This window comes from Ambystoma mexicanum, chromosome 7p (genome assembly GCF_040938575.1).
Source record: "Ambystoma mexicanum isolate Mex_15411 chromosome 7p, UKY_AmexF1_1, whole genome shotgun sequence".
Lineage (NCBI taxonomy): Eukaryota > Metazoa > Chordata > Amphibia > Caudata > Ambystomatidae > Ambystoma > Ambystoma mexicanum.
In genome coordinates, this window is record NC_090939.1 from 477,509,770 (window position 1) to 477,532,573 (window position 22,804).

At 44.2% G+C, this 22,804-nt stretch overlaps 1 protein-coding gene across 1 annotated transcript in view; it reads left to right on the forward strand.

Moving 5' to 3' along the window:
• Positions 1-22,804, forward strand: part of EFHC2 (EF-hand domain containing 2) — a 369,754-nt gene that overhangs the window by 83,690 nt on the left and 263,260 nt on the right. Inside the window, exon 3 of the mRNA XM_069636501.1 lies at positions 14,185-14,335. Coding sequence (XP_069492602.1) covers positions 14,185-14,335 — 151 coding nt within the window. The remainder of the gene's footprint in view (positions 1-14,184; positions 14,336-22,804) is intronic.

The window sequence follows — 22,804 nt, forward strand, 5'->3', positions numbered from 1 at the left end:
AGAGATGTCAGTTGAATAAAAGAGCAGGGAGAACACACACCGCCAATACCAATGCTGCAAAGGAATACAAAGATATTAGACAGTGCTGAGAAAACAAGTAAGCAATCAAGCACAGTATGGGACAGGAAATACCTAGGCAGGGATTGGAGTGGAACTTTCCCCGGAATGGACCTACAAGTAAAGAAGTAAACCCAAATGGGTGAATTAATCTAATGGATTCTTCCTATAGAGAGTTTTTAGCCAAAACTACAGACCTGAATTGTGGGACTCTCAAGGGTTAACGAAATTTGCGAAACCCATAAATGATTGTAGTGATTTGACAGTTTTGGGATCTGGCCATTCCAAAATGGCACTGATTTTAGATTGACTCATACGAACCCCACTGCTAGTGAGATCGTAACCCAAGAATTCCACCTTTGAGGCGTGAAAGATGCATTTTTCTGCTTTTACGAACAAATTGTGATCCCTCAGCCGTTGGAGCACCGTTTTGACATGTAGTAAATGGTCCGTCTGGTTTTGCGAATAGATCAGAATATCATCCAGGTAAACTACCACGTACTGATCAAGGATGTCATGATTCCAGGCAAGGAAGTGCATTGATTATTGCAAACGTTGGAAGGAAACTGGATCTGATATGTCAACCAATCAATGACAGGCTTGTGGAACTGCAGCCATGGAATACCCAGGATGACTTTGTAGGCCGGAGCTTTGATAATATCGAATGATATCACTTCTGTATGGCCTTCATCAGTGCTCATATGCAATGGAACCGTCTGATGAGTTACCTTTCCAGAGACAAGGATCGAACGGTCCACTGCATTAACAGTTTCAGGTATGGTTTTGTGAATTAGCGGTATGCCTGACATAGAGGCAAATCATTGGTCAACATAGTTACCGGTTGCTCCCGAATCTATCACTGCCATTGCCTGAAACGAACAACCTTGGCTCAAAGAAAATTTAACAGGAAGGCGGACCAGCTGAACCGGATTCTGTATCTGAGAGTCCAAAGGTAGTCCTCCTGACGTAGGGACTCCATCTACTGTCAGGATTTGCCGTTTCCCGCCTTTCTCTTAGGTTTTTTGGGACATTCGGGCAGCAGAGGATCAGAGGCCCCACAATACATGTAAAGATTGTGCGATCTGCGGTATTCTCTTTGAGCAGGCGTGAGTGGACTCCTAACCACACCGATCTGCATAGGTTCTGGTGCAGGAAGTGTCGAGGATGATGCATCCGCAAGGGGTGAGGCGAATAGAGCAGGTTTCTTCTCTCCGCGCCTTTCAGCTTTACGGGCATCAATCTGAAGGACTAAATCAAGCATTTCCCCAAATGCTGTGGCAACCACTGGGACAGTGGAGGGAATGTCCTTTAGTTCGTCAGAGAGACCTTGATAGAAGACTGCAGTCTTCTTTTCTTCGGGCCAATCAGTTTCTGCTGCCAGCTGATTCAAGCGAGCCAGATAAATCAATAGAGAATTGTTCCTTTGTCGATGCTTCAACAATTCCAAGTTGGTAGCTTGAGTAGTATAACGTGTATAAAATACTTTACTCATCATACCTAAAAGGGCATCGCAATTGTAGAGAACATGACTATTTGATTTTAACAATGGATTTGCCCAGGCGGCAGTGGTGCCACCCAAATGTGACAAAACAAAAGCTGCCTTAGTCGTGGAAGTAGGGAATGAAGCAGGACGACACAAGAAGTGCAACGTGCACTGATTAATGAAGGTCCTGTATTGTTTAGGATCACCCAGGAAGCGTTCAGGAGGAGCCAGAGGAAACTGGGTGGTAAGCAAGATAGGATTTGATTCCTGTGTGGGAGCTGGAAAGCCGGACCCCGAAGCAGTAGCACCAGTGCCTGAGGCTGGGGTAGTTACCAAGGCCTGGATAGCATCCATACGGTGACGTAATGCCTCTTGTACATTGGTCAAGCCGGTTTGTAGATCCGTGACCATTTGCACGATCTGATTCAACACATCACTGGTCTCCATGGACATTATTAGGCTGCTAATTCTGTTACTCACCGCTCCGTAAATAGGTCAGGAAGATAGATAGATGACCTTGGAGACGCTATGTACACAGGAATCGATATTCAGCCTCCAATTCCAGCTCCCCTGAGTACAAGACTCAGACTTCCTCATAGAGGGGCTCTTCTTTACAAAGTACCTCTCTGCTGTTTCTATTGGAACAGGCAGAGATGTCAGTTGAATAAAAGAGCGGGTAGAACACACACCACCAATACCAATGCTGCAAAGGAATACAAAGATATTAGACAGTGCTGAGAAAACAAGTAAGCAATCAAGCACAGTATGGGACAGGAAATACCTAGGCAGGGATCGGAGTGGAACTTTCCCCGGAATGGACCTACAAGTAAAGAAGTAAACCCAAATCAGTGAATTAATCTAATGGATTCTTCCTATAGAGAGTTTTTAGCCAAAACTACAGACCTGAATTGTGGGACTCTCAAGGGTTAACGATTTCCAGGATTGGAGAAGACGACAGGAAAAAATAATAAACAGGTAAGTTAGTACAGGGAAGTAAACCCGGGCGGCACGAGGGTCGCGCTAGAGCCGGGTTGGTGCAGGATCAGGAGAGCGTCAATATGCACTTTGAAAATAAGTTTGTTGAGTGTTGTAGTTCAATGAATGTCCCAAATCCAGTAGAGAGGAATACCAACAGAGCAGTAGGTAAATAAGGTACAATAGTCAAAGATAGCACTGGCAGAAATAGAAGAAAACAAACACAGTTGGTTACCTGAAACACACACTTCCCAAACGAGGGTTGGAGCAACTGAAGTGTTCCGAGTAACTGCTGACGAATGAGTTGCAAAGACAGCAGGAGCAGGGAAGGACAATCCAAGTAACGTTCTGCGTCAAATACCAGAAGATCACGACAATGATAAGGGCATAGAGAAGGCAGTCCAGGGGCAGTCCGGTTCGATACCGTAGCAGTCTAGAAGAAGTGCCAATGGAATAGGAGACGTAACAATCCAAAAGATCGGGCGAGGGTCGGAACCAGGAGATCAAGTTGTGATTTCATGACAAAATTTCACGAAGGAAAACGGACGTAACCGCAAATAGTAAGAAACACTAATTAGCAGCAATAAGCCCGCTGGAAGACGGCAGTTTTAAACCCGTAAGGGGGGCGTGCCTTGTACGTCCTTCATGTACGAGACGTGTCAGCTGACACGGGTTCCGCCGTAGCTTGTACAGACGCCATGCCAACCTGTATCTGCTCCACAAAGGAGCCTGTGAATGGGACATACACCGCAGGGAAGTTTTTCTCTGCCGAAGTGTAACACTAGCGAACGTGGATTCAGTACTTGCAGCTAGCCACAACAAGCCCTTTCGTGAGATGGAGGAGATTGCTGAAGACCTGTCAAGGGACAGAAAAGAACAGTTCTGAGAAGAACTGAAGGATGCAAAAATGGTAGCTCGTGATATACTGGAGGGATCGGCAGGTCATGTAGATATACGCCTGCAAGGGGTATGTGCCCTTGGGTAGTCCTCATAAGGGGAGCATGGGTGAAAGTCACAAAGTTACTTGCAGATGTACAATACAAAGTAAGAGCATTACCCTTTAATGGGATACATCATTTTCATTCATCAATTGATGATAAGCTAACAAAAGAGAAGGCACATTGTGTAACAGCGGATCGACAGGGAACAGGGAAACCCCTTCTAGGTGCAACTTCATCACAACCTGACAAACCTAAGGTTGGATGTCCCGATAGCCTAGCAGCACTCAACACCTGTGAGTCGAAGACTAGGATCTATGTGATTACTTCGAAAATAAAAATGTGAAGTCCAAAATACTGATTTTTTGGGGTTGGTCTACCCCATTTTACTGCTTATATAGGTGGGAGAGACCCCCGGACCCTTCCGATATCGCTCCATCTTTTTTATTAACTTAACCCCCATCCCCCACATATGGATACAGTAAAATGGGGCTCTTGAAATTCGATATTTTGGGCTTCAAAATATGTACATCCTTTATTTCGGTATGATTTCGAAGAATAAGCCTTCCCTTAACATCATGGAAGGCAATCATCTCAGACCCTTGGACTCTGTCGGTGGTAGCATTACCTTTTTCACCTCCCACTTCCCCTCCCCTTCACCACCAATTTTCATCAAACTTTGTGGAAGGGTTATTGAAACTAAAAAAGCGGGATGCAATAGAACAGATCCATTTGGAGAACACTATGCAAGACTACTTCTTGTGTTTCTTCGCTCTTTAGAGGAAGGTTAAAGCGGAACAGAGGACTATCCTCTATCTGTCGGCTTCAACAGGGTGAGAGTAGAGCAGCGGTGGATGAGAGAAGAGTGAATTCATCTTTGGATTCATGTTCAAGAACGGATGGTCAATTCAGCCAGTCTGTAAAAAATATTTTTGGCTAAACAATGCTTTGTTTGTCATTGCCACCTTCTGCAATATCTGGTTGTTTTTTTCCTCCCAAATATATGGAGAAAAGGGGATGGGACATAAGAGTAAGTAAGAGTAACAATGCAGTGACTACTTTACTCTTAATGAATATTGCCTTTCCCTCACACATCACTTCCTCCATCTGCTCAGTGCAGGGTTGAATGTCCCATACATGTGCCTTAGCCTATTTATTCTCCACAAGACTACACAATAGAGTGCTCTGGTCATGTCCCATGGTTAGAGATAACATTCCAAACGTATAAATACAATAAATAATAAATAAATATTTAATTTCATTTCATTTCATATGGAGAAAAAGACTGCCTCATTACGAGTCTGGTGGTAACCCTGCCGGTGCTTCCAGCGGGTAGCTGCCGGACTCGCAAATCTTTACCAGCGCCTGACTTCCTGGTGCTACCGGGACATTATAAATCCCGGTGGATTGGGAGGTCAGGCGCCAGCAAATGTTAATCCCCATTCCCCGTGAGCCCCAAAGGACTCCATGGGAGTGGGGAGATGGAAGCATCAGCACTGTTGCTAACAGTGTCGTTGCTTCTGTGAAAACTCTGTGGGCGGGGGCCATTGCACCCGGCAGGTCAGAACAGCCGGGCGCAACACCCCCCCCCCCCCACCCTCAGACTTGTAGTATGGCGGTCCGGAATGGGTGCCGGTAGGTTGCTACTGGCACCCTTAATTCCGGACTGCCACACTCGTAATGAGGCTGACCCAATTGCCAGGATGAAAGGGGCACAGTAAAATATAACTTAACCTGGAGAGAATACATCCTTGCAGTCTTGATGTGTGCATCCTCTGTAGTGCTGTGTTGAAATGTGTTGAACCCCAGGGTTATAACCTGGTTTTTCAATGTCTACATGGCCACCCTGGCACGTGTGATTGACACTTTCACTTCTAATTGCTAGTGTTACGTAGATGACACACAACTATCCTTCAGGCTACACTGGGCCGCTTCCACCCCCTCACTCATACCTGACTGTCTGTCTGCTATTCAGGCATGGTGTACTGCAAATGAACTCTGTCTCAATGCCAGTAAAACTGAGATTGTTCATATTGGGACCCCTGCTCCCGCTTACCCCCTCTCACTCTGGCCGGTCTCCCTTGGTCCTGCGCCCACCCCCACTTGTGAGGCCAAACACCTTGGGATCATCTTCGACTCCACTCTCTCCATCTCCTCACACATTTCTGACATCTCAAAAAAGTCTATCAACTACACCTCCTCAGAGGCACTCTACCTTTTCTCACTTTCCCCCAGCGGCTCACTGTCTCCAGAGCCCTGGTTCTCTCTAGGCTGGACTACTTCATCAGCATGTTCCTCAACCTCCCTGCTTCTGCCCTACGCCCTCTGTAACTCATCCAGGACAGAACCGCAAGACTTATCCTTGGCCTCAAGCCCAGGGACTGCATCAAATCCCTCCACTGGCTCCCTGTGGCCGCAAGGATCAAATTCAAGACCCTCTGCACTGTCCACAAGGCTTTCTGGGGCCTGTGACCTACTTACCTTCAACGTTGCCTTCCTAAATACTGTCCCTTCCGAGCCCTCTGCTCATCTACCTCCAACCTTCTGCGAGTGAGCAGGTTCTCCAAGCAGAGATTTGGAGGGGGATCCCTTTCCTAAGCAGGCGCCTCCCTCTGGAACAGCCTCCCTGCAACCCTCTGCCTTGAGCCTGATATTCTTAAATTCCGGAAACTCCTCAAGACCTTCCTCTTTTCCTCTTCCTTCTCTCTCGCCCTGCTAACTTAGCTCTCTGCTCTTCCCTCTCTCCCGCCTATCCATACAGCTCACTGACTGGCCACCTGGTGTACCCCAGAGACTCACAAGTCCCAGGCACCCCTGCCCATCCTTTCAGCACTTGCTTAAAGGGTCCTGCACCCCACCCACTCACTGCACTTTCAATAAATCCTGAGAACTTCTCTCTCTGCACTTCCCCAGTCTCTACTGACTGGGTGCACCACGTCCCCGGCCCCTCCCTCGTCCTGCCTGCACTTGCACTACAGCTCTGCCTGTAGATCGGTATGTCCTTTCTTGTCTCACCCCACTTGAAAAAACGAATCACAGTCAGGCCTATTTGTTGTATCTTAACTGTTAAATGTAGCATATTCACTTAATCTGCCTGTGCACACCGTTGTGGCTTCAGAAATTCAAGGGCTCTGAGCGACTGTTGTTTTTTCGCCTTGTTCCCACCCTCCCTGAGCGCTTTGAAACACTTGCCTGTGTATAGGTGCTTTATAAATAAACAATACCATAGCATATCCACCAAGCTGAGTGGTGACTGCCTTTTCAACTTAGTCTCCAATAAAAACATTTGAGTGTCAACTACTATGTGCTTATTCAACATGTTTAGGATCTCAGAGTAAAATTCTTTTATTCCTTCTTCCATACAATTTTAGTGGCATCACTCTTGTTATATATGTTATCAAAGGCTTGTAGAGAGGCCCACAGCAGCCACTTTCCTCATGACATCAATGTCTGTTAAGCAGTAGATTTCTAGTTCCATGCTACAATACCAGATCACTTGCTGGATTCTTAAGGTGTCTGACTCGAATTAAATCTAGTTAACAATAACGAGGTGCACACGTTACAGGAAGACAGCACTTTAATGTATGCAATTATCGTCTGGGAGGTCAATCAGCATCAAGTGACACAAAGGCTGAGAAATCTCGACCTACCCACATCTGCCCACAATTTGTATAGATCGAAACCACAAAATTACAACAATATTCCAGATATTAAGTAGATGCAAATACCTATTCTCCTACTGGCTTTTGCCATTTATAAACAAAGATCGACACACATTACCCTGCGCTTTTGGTTAGTACATTACATGTGACATTCGAAATCCATCCCCTTGCAGATGACTTAATTGGGCAAGACGCCGGTGGGAGGCAGACTTACTCACCATCTGAACGAATAGCAGGGCATACTTCATTAATTCAGAGTCTTGGGCAGTGGAAACTGAGGCCCAAGGTTACTGCCTTCCTTTTTTAAAAAGGTCTCAGGATCATCCACAGGGGCACAACTCTTTCAAAATTCCGGATCCGCTCCTTGTGCAGGAAATGTTTACCCTGTTAGAGAAAGGTGCAATAGAACATGTCCCTGTAGCGGAAAGGAACAAGGGTTGGTATTCCCCATACGTTCTGATTCCCAAAAAGGACGGAGGATTGAGACCCATCTTGGATTTAAGAAATTTGAACAGGTCCCTCAGGAAGGACAAGTTCAAGGTGGTTAACCTTTCTCCTGTCCTTCAGGCTCTCCAACCCCAAGACTGGTTGGTATCATTGGACCTTCAGGATGCTTACTTTCATGTGCCAATCTGTGATGCTGGAAATACATTGGAGGGACAGGGCTTCCATGTCCTTGTCCTGTACTCCCTTATCATGTGTGTTCTGTGTTGTTTTCTGCACAGGAGTCCATGTGGGACTCCTGGAAGTGCAGCTCTTCCTCTTTCTGGTTGTGGTGAACAGAGGCCCTTGGGATACCCTTATGGCACCCCTGGGTGGGGGTATAACCCTGTACCCCTAGTGTATGTTTTTGGGCACCTGTGTGGGCCCATAGAGCAGGGTATGGGCTCGTGGCAGCCCCATGCTGAAGTTGACAGGTGCTCTGAGTAGCCTCCATTTTGGGATACCCAGGCCCTGCCATAGGTACCGATGGATTGCTAATAGAAGGCAAGATGGCCCTGGTGGCCTCTTGGTTTCTATGACCTGTTACCTTGTTTCCCCAAAGTCCTGGGAAGCCCTGACTCTGTCCCTTCCCCTGACTGGCTGTTTGGTGGAAGAACCATTTATGATATTGTGGGGAAGTCCAGGCCAGACTGGCTGGAGCCTTCCCAGTGACTGTATGGTGTGGGTGCACCCTTGGGGTGGCACCTGTGTGAATAGAATGTGTGACCAATATGCATTCTATGTTATGGGTGTCTTGTATCTCATGTGAGACACAAAGAATGAGACAGCCCTGCCTGAAACTGACCTGAATGCAGTGTGGTATGCTGAAAGGCTGGGTGCTTGCCCCAATCCACATACCTATTATGGGTGTCTGGGTGGAAAAGAATGGCCTGAATGCACTGTGATCCTGTTTGGTTGCCTGCCTGCATGAATGCCCTTCTCTCTGATTGGCTGACTGATCTTGGCTCAGCAGTGGGAATGTGTCATGATGCCCGCTCCCGGGGATCCGGTTCAAGCCCTGCGTCCCCGAAAGCGGACATCCAGTCCCCAAGGAAGGACCCAGCAACCCCATATAGGGGCCCTTTGGACAGTGTCCTGGCGCCTATGGCGCCAGGCTCATAAAAGACATCAGTCCTGGCGCCATAGGCGCCAGGCTCATTATGGAAGTGCTTGGGTGCACTTACCTGATGCAGACCATGCTGCAGGATCCCGGCCTCCTTGAGGCCTGAAAGGAACTACTTTACCTGTGGGGCTAATTTACCATCTGGGCGTGGTCGGGGAAGGATATGTACCTGATTGGAGGAAGGATACATACCTGGAACTTCTTCCAAGGCTATTTAAACCCCACCCGAACAGCCACACGTGCTTCGCGTTGTTCTGCATCTAGCAGCTGGACGCTCACCGTGTCTGCTCCTGCATCCTGACTTCTGCCACGCCTGCCAGCATCCTGGATCACCTGCAAAGGAAGAGAAGAAGAGAACAGAAGAAGGAAAAGTCCTTACCTGCTAAATCCGCATCCCGGAGACATCTCGCCGACAATCCTGAAAAGGAAGACTTTTATTTAAAAGCTCATCGCGTCGATCGCTGCAGCGCCGCATTCCACTCACCTTTACAGGGTGCCTCCATGTTCAGCAGCGATCATCCAGATTCGCAGTCACGCCCCAGCGCCTAGGAAGAAAAAGACCAGAACAAAAGGTGAGAGAGAGAAGGGAATAAGGAAAGCTAAATCTCCATGTTAAGACTTACCTGTTGATTCATTCCCTCTTCATTTCGGGTCCGCGCTGCATCCTGGCATTTCCAGACCCCGGTCCCTAAGGGGAAAAAGAGACATCAGCGTTAATGAGCGAATGAAAAGACATTACCAAAAAACGCTCATTAAAGACTTACCTGATTTCTACAAGGATTTCACCTCTCATCTCGGGTCGGTGCCTGTTCCCCGGAATTCCGTACCTCGGCCCCTATGGTGAAAAAGACACTAGCATTAGTACATTAATGCATGGACACAAGGGGAACCTCTTATCAAAAAACTTACCTGGAAGCCAAGCAAGTTTGGTTCTCACCAATCCGAAAATCCATTGAAGTAACTGGATACCAACGCGCCCCTGCATCAGAAGCAGGATGGAGAGCTCGTCCTTCCAGACCCTAAGGTGAGACGCTACGAGGAATCACAGAAGGGTTTCGAGGAGGGTGAGAGGGGAAGGTGGGAGGCTGATTGCATTACCCCGCAGACAGTTAATCCCCTATTTTCGCCTACAGAAGGATACTTCTGCGAGCCAGACAAACCAGATTTGGGGGCCCGGTCCAGTCCGTCTTCCGAACCCTGCGCATCACCTTAGAAGAGGACACAGCAGCGCGAACCAGGCCAGCGCCTCCGTGGGAGTCAGGTGAGCGTTACAGAATGAGGGACAGATGTGTATAACTGGGGACCTCTCACTTCCCAATTTGTTCAGAAGCTGAAGTTGAAATTTGAAGCTGCGTATACTTGAAGCTCAGTTGGAAGAAGAAGGTTTGCTGCTGCTTTCCATCGACGAAATCTAAAAGCTGTCAGGTCTGTCAAGGACTGATCTAAGAGAGGGCCTGGCTACGAGATCGCTCCCCAAACTATGAGGGAACATCGTGCAGAAGCTGATCTTCATCGAGGCACCCTGGAAGCTAGTCCCGAAAGGCTGTGAACCGGAGACGGGGTCCGCTGAGAAATCTTGAAGTAAAGCACTAGGACATAGAGACCATCGTAGTCCATCGTCGTCGACCGGGGTTTGGAGGACTTCCGTGACTGCTGGAAGCCCGTCGAGTCATGATGCCCAGAAGCGGGGACAGCTTGACGCTGTGCTACTCGACAACCGGAGCCGTAATGCTCCCCCTTGCCTAAGAACATTTAAAAAAAGGACTGCCTTGCCATCACCGTCAACCGCTTTGTCCCGCCGGAGAAAGTCAAGGTCGTTGACAACCGTGGAGAATCCGTCGGTGGGTTTTCTACCACCTGCAGTCCACAAAGACTCAGACGAGTGAAGATGCGAAATCCAGCCGTGGTCGAGTCCCGATAATGGATGCTGACGCCGACACCCGACGCCTGCTGCCGGGCCTAAGTTCTTCACTGAGTTTTCTTTGCAGCTTCAAACTCTTTACACTGAGGTCACCACACGCCTCGTCTTTGCAGGATGTCCATGTACAAAGGATTCTATAGAACCCACACTTCTGATCCTGTTTCCAGCAGAGTCTTTATTTTTCCTAGTCGTTCCCTTCTGATTCTGATGTAAAGAGCCGCATTTTAAGTCGTTTTCTGAATTTCAAGTGATCTTTTGTATTGCATATTTTTTTTGGGAGGCAATTCCATGTTTTTGCTGTCAGGTGGGAGAATGAGGACCTTCCAAATGTACTTTTATTGCATGGTTTTGGTGTTAGGCAAACGTTGTTGCTTGATCTGAGTGGTCTTGCTGGACGGTAGATGCTTATTTTCTTTTGTAGGAATTCAGCACCTTGGCTGTGGATTGCTCTGTGTGTTATGCACATTGTTTTGAACCTTATTCGTTGTTTGATGGGTAGCCAATGTAGCATTTTTAGCACTGGGGTGATGTGTTCCCTTCGTGGTAGTCTGAGCAGGAGTCTTGCCACTGCACTTTGAACACGTTGTAATTTCTTTAGTAGGCGTTTCAGCATTCCAAGGTGCTGGGTATTATATTAGCTGTTGTTGCATGACACCTGGGCCATATGGGGCAAACTGGGGCTGCGGAAATTGGAGTTGTGGGTAAAAGGTGGGGCGATACTGAAGGCCAGGCACCTGTGACCCATGGCATGCGGCAAGGGTCACCAGATGTTTGACTCCAAGTAAATCTAGGAAACAATAATGAGGTGCACACTTTGCAGAAAGACAACACTTTAATGCATGCAATTATCGTCCGGGAGGTCATTCAGTCTCAAGTGACCCAAAGACTGAGAAATTGCGACCCACCCACATCTGGCCACAATTTGTATAGACAGCAACCACAAAATTACAATAATGTTCCAAAAATTAAGTTACTCTCCTACTGGCTCTTGCCATTTATAAATCTAGAGTTCGACATACATTACCCTGCTCTATTGGTTAGTACATTATACATGACATTCCAAATCCATCCCCCTGCAAATGACCTAATTGGACAATTAGCAATAGTGAAATCGGCACCTTGTGGAAAATACAGTAGATACACTACCATCCTTTCCCATGACACCAATCATTTTGGCACCCTAGATGGTTCCCAGACCTTGCAGCTTCCTCACTGTGAAACATAGCTTTGCAACTACCACATTGATACATTTGTTAGACCAATGACGGAAACCGTTAGTTTGCAGGATGCCCCTTTTTTCTTGGGAAAGAGAGATCTTCATAGAAAAACATATAACAGTGCCTTTTTTGCATTTTGAGAAATTATTTCTTGTATTACTTGTTCTACTGGTCACTCCGCCACGTACTCGGCGGTCCTAAAACCTCACTAGAGGGCCGTAGATTTAAAGCCCGATTCAGTATTTTGGCAATGCCTCAACCTGAGGCTTGGTTCACACCATAACACATCTTTTGCAACTATTGCATTTCCGTCGGACTAATGTTAAAGACATACATTGTTATTACTCCATGTGCTTAACTTCCCTGGGAAAGACTTTGTAAAAGAGAGAGAGAGAGAGGAATATCATCCTTGAAACAATAGCTAAAATGATAACTTTTTTCTCACTGCCTACAGTCAGCCACACAATCAACAACTTTAGATGTTTTCTTGGATGCAGCAGGCTCGAGGCTTAATATAAAATGACAGAGACATTAAAGCACCATGGCATCAGTACCATCATTGTAATAGCAGAAACACTCATGTTTTTCTGGTATTCTCTCTGTTTATATTTCCCTATATGTTTAGGGTGTTGCATTTGCATATTTACAAAGGTTTTTACTCAAACTCATGTTGTTTAGATTTACAACATTTTTTAAGACTATATAGGGCTTTCATGGCATGTAAGACTATTGTGCATGGAGACAGACCCTGAGGATCAACAAAGCATGAAGGTAATCAGCTGTGATTACAGCCCTTATGGGTAGATGATGTCCGTTTGTAAAGCCACTGCCGTCATAGTCTAATTGGACACCCAATGGGATCCACAGCCGACTCCTTCACTGTTAAATACATCAGCCTTTGTAGAGTGGGAACAAGGGGACTTCTCTATAGACAGTGCTTGCATCCCAACAATTTCCCTGTGCTGAGGTCCACCCTATCCGCCGATGCTGCAGTGCTCTTTTCTAATAGACTTTTACATGCTGCTGCACCTGGTTAGCTGCAGCCTGTTCCTTGAATAACCTGACATATTTCCCCTAGCATTCACCCCTGCAGCTCTGGTTTACTCATCAACCCACAGCTCCCTCCCCCCATTTATAGGCAAAGAGATGGCTGGGCCAATGCAGGCATACAGAAAGCTGAGCATTCCATCTTTGCTCCACCAGACCAATCTTGGTGAAGGGAGAAAGGGCATAGTCTATAGAGGGTCAGCTTGTGGCGGCCCTCGTAACACTCTTCTCAGCACCACCAGGCACCTCTATGCTTTGCCTACTAGTTTCTGTCCTGTCTGTGAGAAAGTTAAGCTGAGCACAACAGGAATGCGGGCCTCTTGCAAGCTGTTTGACACCACCCACCATAGATTAATGTTTATATTGGCAAACAAAGATACAGAGGTTAGTTAATCAATAGCTGTTATTATCAAAGTTAAATCTGGCACGCTTCCACCAAGACCTGCTGGAATGCAAGATAACTGAACATATGTAGACCAGTTACAAGCAAATTAACATTTCTTTGATAACTCTGCTACAATTAAAAGTACATCAAGTGTTGCAGAATCAAACAATAATATTTGACATATACTAACCATGCTTTCATGGAATATGGAGTGGCTGCATCTGTGCTACCATAAGAATGTTTGCCTTATCATGCGCCAAGGCTCACCTTATATTGATCTATTTCAAGACTGTCATATTTGAATGCACTTACCCAATGGTTCATCACAGAAAAATTGCAAACTTGGAAACTTCAGAGAGATAATGTGATAAGCATGAAGACCACAACCAGTGCTTTTTATTGTAAATTCTGAAAAACATGACTTGTTCTAACCTTACTTTCTTAATACATTGTTAAACTCACATATATTGCAGTTTATTAAATATGGCCTATTTTATAATATGATGAGAATGCAGTTGTAGTTATATTTAATTCTGAGGACTTCCCTCTAGATTATATTCATTTTAAAATATTGAAATGGTGATACACACATTGGAGCTGAGGTTGCACTTGTGTTTTCCCAATGTACTGACATCTTTCAAAAGCAAAATATACATGTGATCCTGGGAGGATAGCTCAGGGGCAACGTGCTCACCTTGGAAGCAAGACAACACGGAGCAACACAGGTTCGATCCCCGGGTCGGCGCTTAGAAACCTCGGGGTATTAAGCGTGTTATAAATAAACTATCATATCATATATCATATATATGTACTCCTAAAAGAAACAAACAGTTATTCTTTAAGTAGAGGTCTGAAAGTTGACTATTCACATTTGTATCATTTTATTTCTGTAGGTCCTTTCTTTTGATGCCTACTTTCAAGAGGTGATTACTGAAAGGAGAGAAGAAACTTACCGAATTAGGCAATGTAAAATATACTTTTATCTTGAAGATGACACCATTCAAGTGGTTGAGCCCCAAGTCAAGAATAGTGGAATTCCCCAAGGTGTGTATTTTATATCATATTGTGCTATTTACTTGCCATATTGCATTGTTCACCCAAAATGTTATTTGTCATACCTTATCTTGTTGCTTCAAATGCTTTTCCTTCATTTTGCCTAATCCCTATCCAGTCTGATCAGCTTACTTTTGCTTGAATCATTCATGAATCTTCAAGCGTCTCAGTAATCTGCGTCATCCTCCCGTCTCTGTCCTGGAAATACTTCTGTTCACCTCTCAGTCAGTCCCTATGCATCTTTTACTGAAATGACCACTTGCTACTGCCAGCTCTGCTTTTGAGCTGTCTCATTCTGACTCCTTCTTTTCCAAGTCTGTTTACCACTATTAGTAAATCACTACTATTGCAATACAACCCAAAATCATGTCACCCGTGCACACTCTAACCTTGTTTTCTTTAAGGTCTATCACCATCCATGTAATGCTGTTTTCTAAGTGTTAGGGAAGCACCATCTTCCTGCCAGGAATCAGGTCATGCAGGCTTAGATGTGTGGGCCTTGAAGGGGAAATCCTTATGGCCATGAACACTAGTCAAAGTCGCAAGTCACAACCAGACTCCGCTTTTCCCACAAACATTTTGAGCACATTCATAATGGTCCTATTGCACCATTCTGCACCACCACTTGAGGCCGACCTGTATTTTATAGAGAGTTTCCTCTTAACAACAAAGATCTGCTACATTTTGGACATTGCTGCAATTGTAACAGGGCTTCCACAATCTGAGTCTGTCGTCTGGGGTAGACCAAATCTGGAAAATATGTGATTCACCAGTAGCGTAGCAGTAGTATGTGTGCTGCAATAAGGGTAGGGATATATTCTATCGACGATAACAGCAAACACATCACAGTATGTATGTACCTGTTCCAACGTGATGATCTCTGGACTGGACCCAATGAAGTCAATTTGCAGATCAGACCATGGAAGGGTTAAACTTAAACCCTTCTTCAAAAGTTGGGATGTACTTCAAAAGTTGGCATATATATGCGTTGGAGAACTGGGTTGAAATTGGGGGCACACTTAACACTTTGAGCTGGAAGTTATGTGGCCAATATGAAAATGAAAACCTAAAATGTCTTCTGTGCCCCCCACCCCTGACCTACCATTATTATATCACAGGCATGGTGGGACGTAATCCCAGGGAAGGAAACAGGGACTAACCACTGGATGTGCCCTGAGATAGTCTTGCAGGTCAACAATCCATCTTGCAAGTACAATTGTGTTTCAGTTTTCATTATAACCCTTGATTCCTCCTTTACGGTGCAATCCTGATCTGTAATAGGATTTTCCTCTCAATCTAAAATGTGGTTATAGAACATCCCTACTTCAGGGTGCTCCATCTGGTTGCTGATGAAGTCCTGATCAGGGTTATAAAAAGCTCCACTGGACTACGGGCTGATCACCTCCCTCACAAGATTTGCACCACATCACCATGGTTATCTGTATCTCATTATGTAAGGGTTCTATGGTGATCATTTTGCCAATTACTGCCCCAATTGTGGCTAGCAGGTCATCCTTATAATTCCCTTCCTTAGTCTCACCTGCTATTTTAGAATGTCCTCAGATATTTTTTCGGTATTAAGTCAAAAGACCTTTTTGTAAAAATCGATAAAAAAAAAAATATAAATTTAAAAAAAGACCGGTCCGTGACCACACAGAGAGCTTTTTCTAAATCGAACTGTCATGTCTCTGCCGCACACGGGTATGCGCAGGGGCTGACTGCCTCTGTGAGCCCCAGCAGAGTTGTTGCAGGAGTGAGAGGTGAGTTTTTGTCCGTCGGTGTGTGTGTGCATCTATGTGTCTGTGTGCATATGTGTGAGGGGAGGATGCATGTGTTGAGGCGGGAAAGGGGTGGTGGGTGGGGAAATAGGGGGTTGGCGGTTAAACCCCACTGATTAATGAGAGAATCCGCAGGAGATGGTCAGGGTGGGGAAGGAAGGGGGCAAAGGGGTGGTGGGTGGGGAAATAGGGGGTTGGCGGAAAAACCCCACTGATTAATGAGAGAATCCGCAGGAGATGGTCAGGGTGGGGAAGGAAGGGGGCAATTGGGAATATTTCTGCATTTTAAAACCAACACAAAAACGGGCGGCAAGAAAAGCAGTCTTTTTTGTGTTCAGACTTTAAAATGCAGAAATATGACATAGAACCCTTTTTTCAGTAGACTTTTATTCCATTTTCCATAACAAGATTGTCAATGATTCGAAACAGCCTCTGGGGCTTAAGAGATGTTATGTTGCGTGGCAACATTACTCTCATTTTCCACTGCATAAATAAAAAAAGAATTGTTTTAATTTTCAGATTTTTATTAGGCTAAAGGTTTCTTCACATTTGCTTTGCAAGCCAAACGAACATCACCCTACCTATTGACCCATTCACAAGCAACAAAAAGGCCCACTCCTTTTATTAACTTTCAGATGCTCAACCCTAAACTTTTCAGTGCATTTTGGCATGCTATTCCCACCTTCCTCTAACACATCGGGGCTCATTCTAAGTTCTCTGGTATCCTGTCAGTAATTCTGGTGGGATACCGGGGATCTACCGTACCATCTCCGCCACCCGATATTCCAGCATAACTTGGATATTACGGGCGGCAGAGACGCTAGTAACTTCCCATTCCATGGAGTCCCATAGACTCCATGGGATGGGGTTGCCCGAATCACGGGCACCACTAGTAACAGTAACAGGCATTTATCTGCCAGTATGGGCCTGATCTACCAGCAGATCAGGTCTACCGGCAGACTTGGAATTCGCAGGTCCCGAAAGGTGCCAGTAGTCATTCTTATCGGCACCTTATATCCAGACCGGCAAACTTGTAATGAGCCTGAATGTTTTTATTGTCCCGAGGGACTAGTTTAACCTGAATGTTCATGCCCATTAGATGTCACATGGTAGAGCTCTTCTGGGTGAAAATGGCAGCACACGCTGTAAGGTCTCAGCTTACCTTGCCCGCAGAGATTGGCGATGAACCCCAATAACCCCTCAGAACTGTTGTACTTCAAGCCCTCAGTTACAAGTTGGAGAATAGACACCTCGGGGGACCCTCAGTTTCAAGCTGGAGAATAGACACCTCTCAGGGGAAGGGGAAGTTTACTAAATAACAAACTACCAGTTCACAGCACTCATATTCCTTCTGCCTTCAAACAACTTCGGGCACTACTTGAGAATCTATGAATAAACATAAAAGATGTTTAGCATAATTGTACCCTTTACTCTACATCAATTACCATCAATTGCCACTTTTCTCAGTATACGGTTTTAGAGTACCTGTTTGCTACCTCTAGCAGCTGGAAGGCTTAATAGTTTCTCTCCATGCTGTCTTTAAGGAATCACTGGATCATTACTGTGTCTCTTGTTAACTTCTCTGGACTGACTCTTTTCTGTGTACTTTTGTGGAAACTGGGTGCTCTCTAACAGACTGAAGGCATTACTCAAATCAACTCCCTTTAGTTCCTGTGTACTAATGTAAATTAAAACTCTGTACTTTCAACGGATAACTCTTTTCACTGCGCTCCCCGTGCAGTAACTGATAACACTTTTCACTGTGCTCCCTGCACAATAATTGATAACTCTTTTCACTGCACTCCCTTCAATATGCCTCGCGTTGCCTAGTGATGCGTCTACATGATAAGGAATCCAGCATTCGCGTGCCCACGTTATAAAGTGCTTTCCTCTAGCCTGGCTAAGGGTAAGAGGATGCATCGTTCAAAATTAGTAAAACGTAACTCTGTGAGGTGGAGAGTACCATACAACCTCGAAGAGAGAAAAACAACACAGCACTCTGCCAATACCATGCCACGCTCTCTTCTTTGTAGTGTGCGCCTGACTTTTCAAAATAACGCTTCTCTATAATGTTCAAGACTTTAGGTGAAACTTACAAAAGTGTATGTAAACTTTCCTACATAAGCCGTAACCCACGGCAAGTTAGCTAAACTAACAGCCTACTTAACTACTATACACTGATTTACTTATTGTATTCAAAATTAACTATAAAATATTACTTATCTCCTATGCTGCTTGTAATGTCTTGCAGTCAAAAGGTGTGTTCTTCTTCTTAAAAGTTCATTTTTCTTCAAACTCAAACTTTTCTTTAGCTTCTTAAGTCTGCAACCTTCGTAGTCAGTGACCTGGATGAAAGGCAGTGTTGAATTATGTTGAAGGGTCCATGCCAACTCGCAGCCGCCTTTCCACCAATCAATCTTGGATTTAACTGCCTCCATCTTGGAATGTGATTGACTCAATCCCCTACAGGACTTTAGTTAATGAATACAAAAGGTACACCCCCTGCTCTTCACATTCATAACCCAACTCCACCAACACACTGCTCTGCCTTTTCCTGGGTGCCACAATGCCACCTATCCTGTGAACAGTTCTACTTCTCAGCCCAAATCTGACAAGTACCCCCACTGTCCCAGAGTCTGGTTTTCTAGGATTTGCCTGATGAAATAGAGCAACCAATTGAGGAACATGAACATTTTCTGCCGATTCCCAAGACCTTTCCTCAGGTCCATATCCTTTCCAATCCACTAAATACTGCAACCTCCCTTGGAAAAACCTGGAATCCAAAAATGTTTGTACTTCTTATCCATTCTGAGACCCTCCTATGTCTACCAATCTGGAATCCCCTGAAGCCTAGTTTCCTTGGAGCATGGTTTCAACAGATTTACACGAAAGGTCGGATGAATATTTAAACTAGGATGTAACTTTCATTTTACAATCACAGGAGAGATAACACTTTCAATTTCAAAAGGACCAGTAAACTGTGAGCTAAATGTATTCTTCCCTCTTAGGGCGTTATTCCTTGTTGACAGCCAGACAGATTTTCCTTCTACATACCTCGCCACTGAGCGGTAAACATAAATCAGCATAATTCTTATATCCTACCTTACTTTGTTCTAATGCCTTAGCGTCTCATGCAAATTGTCCCCCATGATCTTAATCCTGTCTTCCACATCGGGAAACAGAACCTCCTCCGACATGATTTCCTGTAAAAATGGAGGATGAAACCCCGGGTTAACAAAGAAAGAGGACACAGATGTGGAAACGTTTGAAGAGTTGATATAACAGAATTCTGCTAACCACACTAGGTCCATCCAACTCTCCCCAGATTTCAAATAACAACCTAAGTATTTTTCCAATTCTGACAACATTTAAAAACAAATTGAGTTCCCCTGTCAGAGATCACCTGGCTAAGTAATCCACGTAATTGCAATTTCGTTTTTATGATATTGGCTGATTCTAGTCAACCTTACACAACAATTAAAACCAATACAATAAAAAAAACAATACAATAAAGAAAAGAGAACAAAACCAGATAATAAACACACAATCTTTTCACTTAACATTTTTACAACAATAAATACAACCAAAAATTCATGAAAATACTCATTCATAAACATCACTTTCAATTAATCACAACCTCCCAAACACATAAAATCAGAGGCACAATTTACACGTAACAAACATCTTTTAAGCTTACCAGTTTACCATGTCCAACTACTGCCTTCTAAACTACTACTCGGCACCACCGGCCCCTGTAAAAATACACCATGGGGTGCCACAAATCAACAACTGGTATATCATATGATGCCCTCATTAAATGCACAAATCAAGTAGTGAGATACATTACACATTATCAATTATCTTAACCTGTCCTCACCATTTTAGGATGCAATTAATAAAAGTGTTTCCTTTCCACTTGTCAACCTCCTGAATAACTCATCCTTGTTCACATAATCGAGGTTCCAAAAGAATCTTTTCCATAGGGCTCGCCGCTGTGCATCTGGTACCTCACATTCTACCAGTATGTGTACCCGGGTTTGCACCATACTTGGCTTATTGCATAACAAACAGTTGCCTACTCGATCCCCTTCTCGCTGCTGGATTTCTCCTCTTAACAATAAATTGAGCCTTAGTCTTAAGAATTGCCCCCTCCATTAAGGATTGGGGATCCTTCTCAAATACAGAGGCACATCGGTTTTGCACAGGGGGAGAGACTTTTGTACAATTTATATGAATTGGTCTTCTCCATCGTTATACACCAATCCAGTTCTCTCGGTTTTTTCTTTAACAGCAGTGGGTTGGCTATTAATAGGACACTGCACACATTGCACTCTCCTAATATTTGCTTTAGAAAAATGAACCAACTGGGTAGACCGATACTCTATTAAAGCTACACCCAAATTATTGTATAGGGTACCCTGCGGAGCATTTAACAAAAGTCTATTCAGAGTTTACATTTTCCATTTATTGGTATATCTCAATGAGGCCAGACCCAACTCCAATCGCAAAGCAGCGATTTGGAGACAATTTGGCAGATGTAAAGACTTCTTCCAGATTAGCGCCTCCACTCATTCCCAATCCATTTCACGAAATACAGATGCAATTTCCATTCCATACATTACTATAGGAACCACCTTCAAAATGTAGAAATTTTAAAATGGAATCAGCGAGAACCTACACAATGTTTTACATATCTTTTTCATCTAGATTGCCAAATATTCAGCTTTAACTTTTAGTCTGCCCCAAACATTCCCCTTATTAGGGGTCGCATCTAATACTGACCCCAAATAGGTAATATTCATCTGGGTCCAAAGTTTCATTTTGCAGCAACCATCTAAACTCAAGAGGCTTTAAGCCATTCTTATAAAACCTTAACACATTTGTTTTAGAACAATTAATTTCTAGTTCATTTAGCAGGGCATATTTTTCCAGTGCACCAGCCAGTCTCTGTAGTCCAATCTGCGTCCTATCTACCAAGATAACATCATCCACATATGTTAGATATGATAGCCGAATGTCTCCCAACCTCACAGAAGCGAAACTCACTTTGCTCAAGCAATCAATCACCCAGATCAGATAGGTATAAGTTGATCCCTGCCTGTTCAATCGCACCAGCAGGACAGTCCATCATGGAAATGCATCAAAATGGCCAATAGGCTGTCTGGAATACCCCAGGCGTGTAGTTTCTCCCAAAGGCAGGAGAGATTCACCATGTCAAATGCCATGGAAAAATTAATCACCATGACAAAGACCTGACGCGATGAATCAGTCCATGTAAATGCTTGAATGGTAGAGATAACAAAACCATTTAGGGAGGTCGAAATATCCATTCTAAAACCAGTCTGGAATTTTGACAATCGACCAGCCTCCACTGCCCAGGTTTCCAATTCGTGCAACAACAAACTAGCAAAGATTTTGCTTTCACTATACAGCAGTAATATAGTTCCTGTCGCCTTTCTTAAAAATAAGCACAATCAGAGAGCGCTTCCACAAACTCAGTGTCATTTTTTTTTGCCAACACTGTTGAAAAAAATCAAAAACAAGATTACCCATGACCTTGGGTTAAGCTTTAATGTAACATTTGATAGACTATTGTGCCCTGCTGCTCTCGAATTAGTAGCCTTTCTAATGAGGCCTTCAATAGAATCCACCCCATGTTCAAAACCCTATTGATACCTTGTACCTTCACTGATACCAAAGGGCGCCTATAGATCAATTCAAAATATTTACCCCATGCATCCCCCGAGATAGGGTTATCTTGCTTACCATCCTGTGGACAGACTAAGGCATTCGAAACCTGCCAGAAGTTACATGAATCCTTTTCGATAAACATACGTAACATTCTTTCTCCTTCTAAATGAGAACAACAATACTTATGCAACTTATACCAGTTCTTATATGCTAGTCTCATTTTCTTAATCCGCTCCGTCATTGAATCCCAACACTCCTGAGACCTTCTTACATACCAAATTTCTTTTCATAGTCTTTTCTTCCTTTCCTGTACCACTTGATCAAACTGATGAGTCGTCATCTTAGATTTCTTGGACCCCGCCCCTTACAACTACACAAAATCTGTCCAGCAGAGAATTAAAGGAGCCCACCTTTAATATATTGATTTTTTCTAGTTGGGACGTAGAGCTTATCAAGTCAGCGAAATGTTCCTGGCACCTGTACCTGTCTAAAAATATTTTCCCCCATTCTATTCCCACCATTCGATAAAAACCAAATTAGAAAATCTGGTCTGGACATCGCATTGAGTTCTGAACTCAAATTTTGCTATTAATGGATTATGATTGCTTAAAATTGATTGTGGGATTTGCAATTCCAAACATGCAACATAGAAACTGTCTGATAATGAAATATAGTCAATATCACGAAAATAAAGCATTCTTTCATGTATCTTTCACGGTTAAATCTCCTTTTACGTTGCCATTGATAATCGATAATCCACACTTGTCAAAGAAAGCATGCCATTCTTTTCCCTTCATTCGACCTCATGTTTTGGAAAGCCCACAGCCCTTAGTGTCCAAACATAATTCATTCAAATCACCACCCAACACAATGTGAACACCAGATTGTTCACAACTAAAATCTTCACAGATTTGCATTGGTTAGAATAAAACCTGGGTAAATTGGACACATTTAGGATTACTGTAAATATTGAATAATAATACCAGAGTTT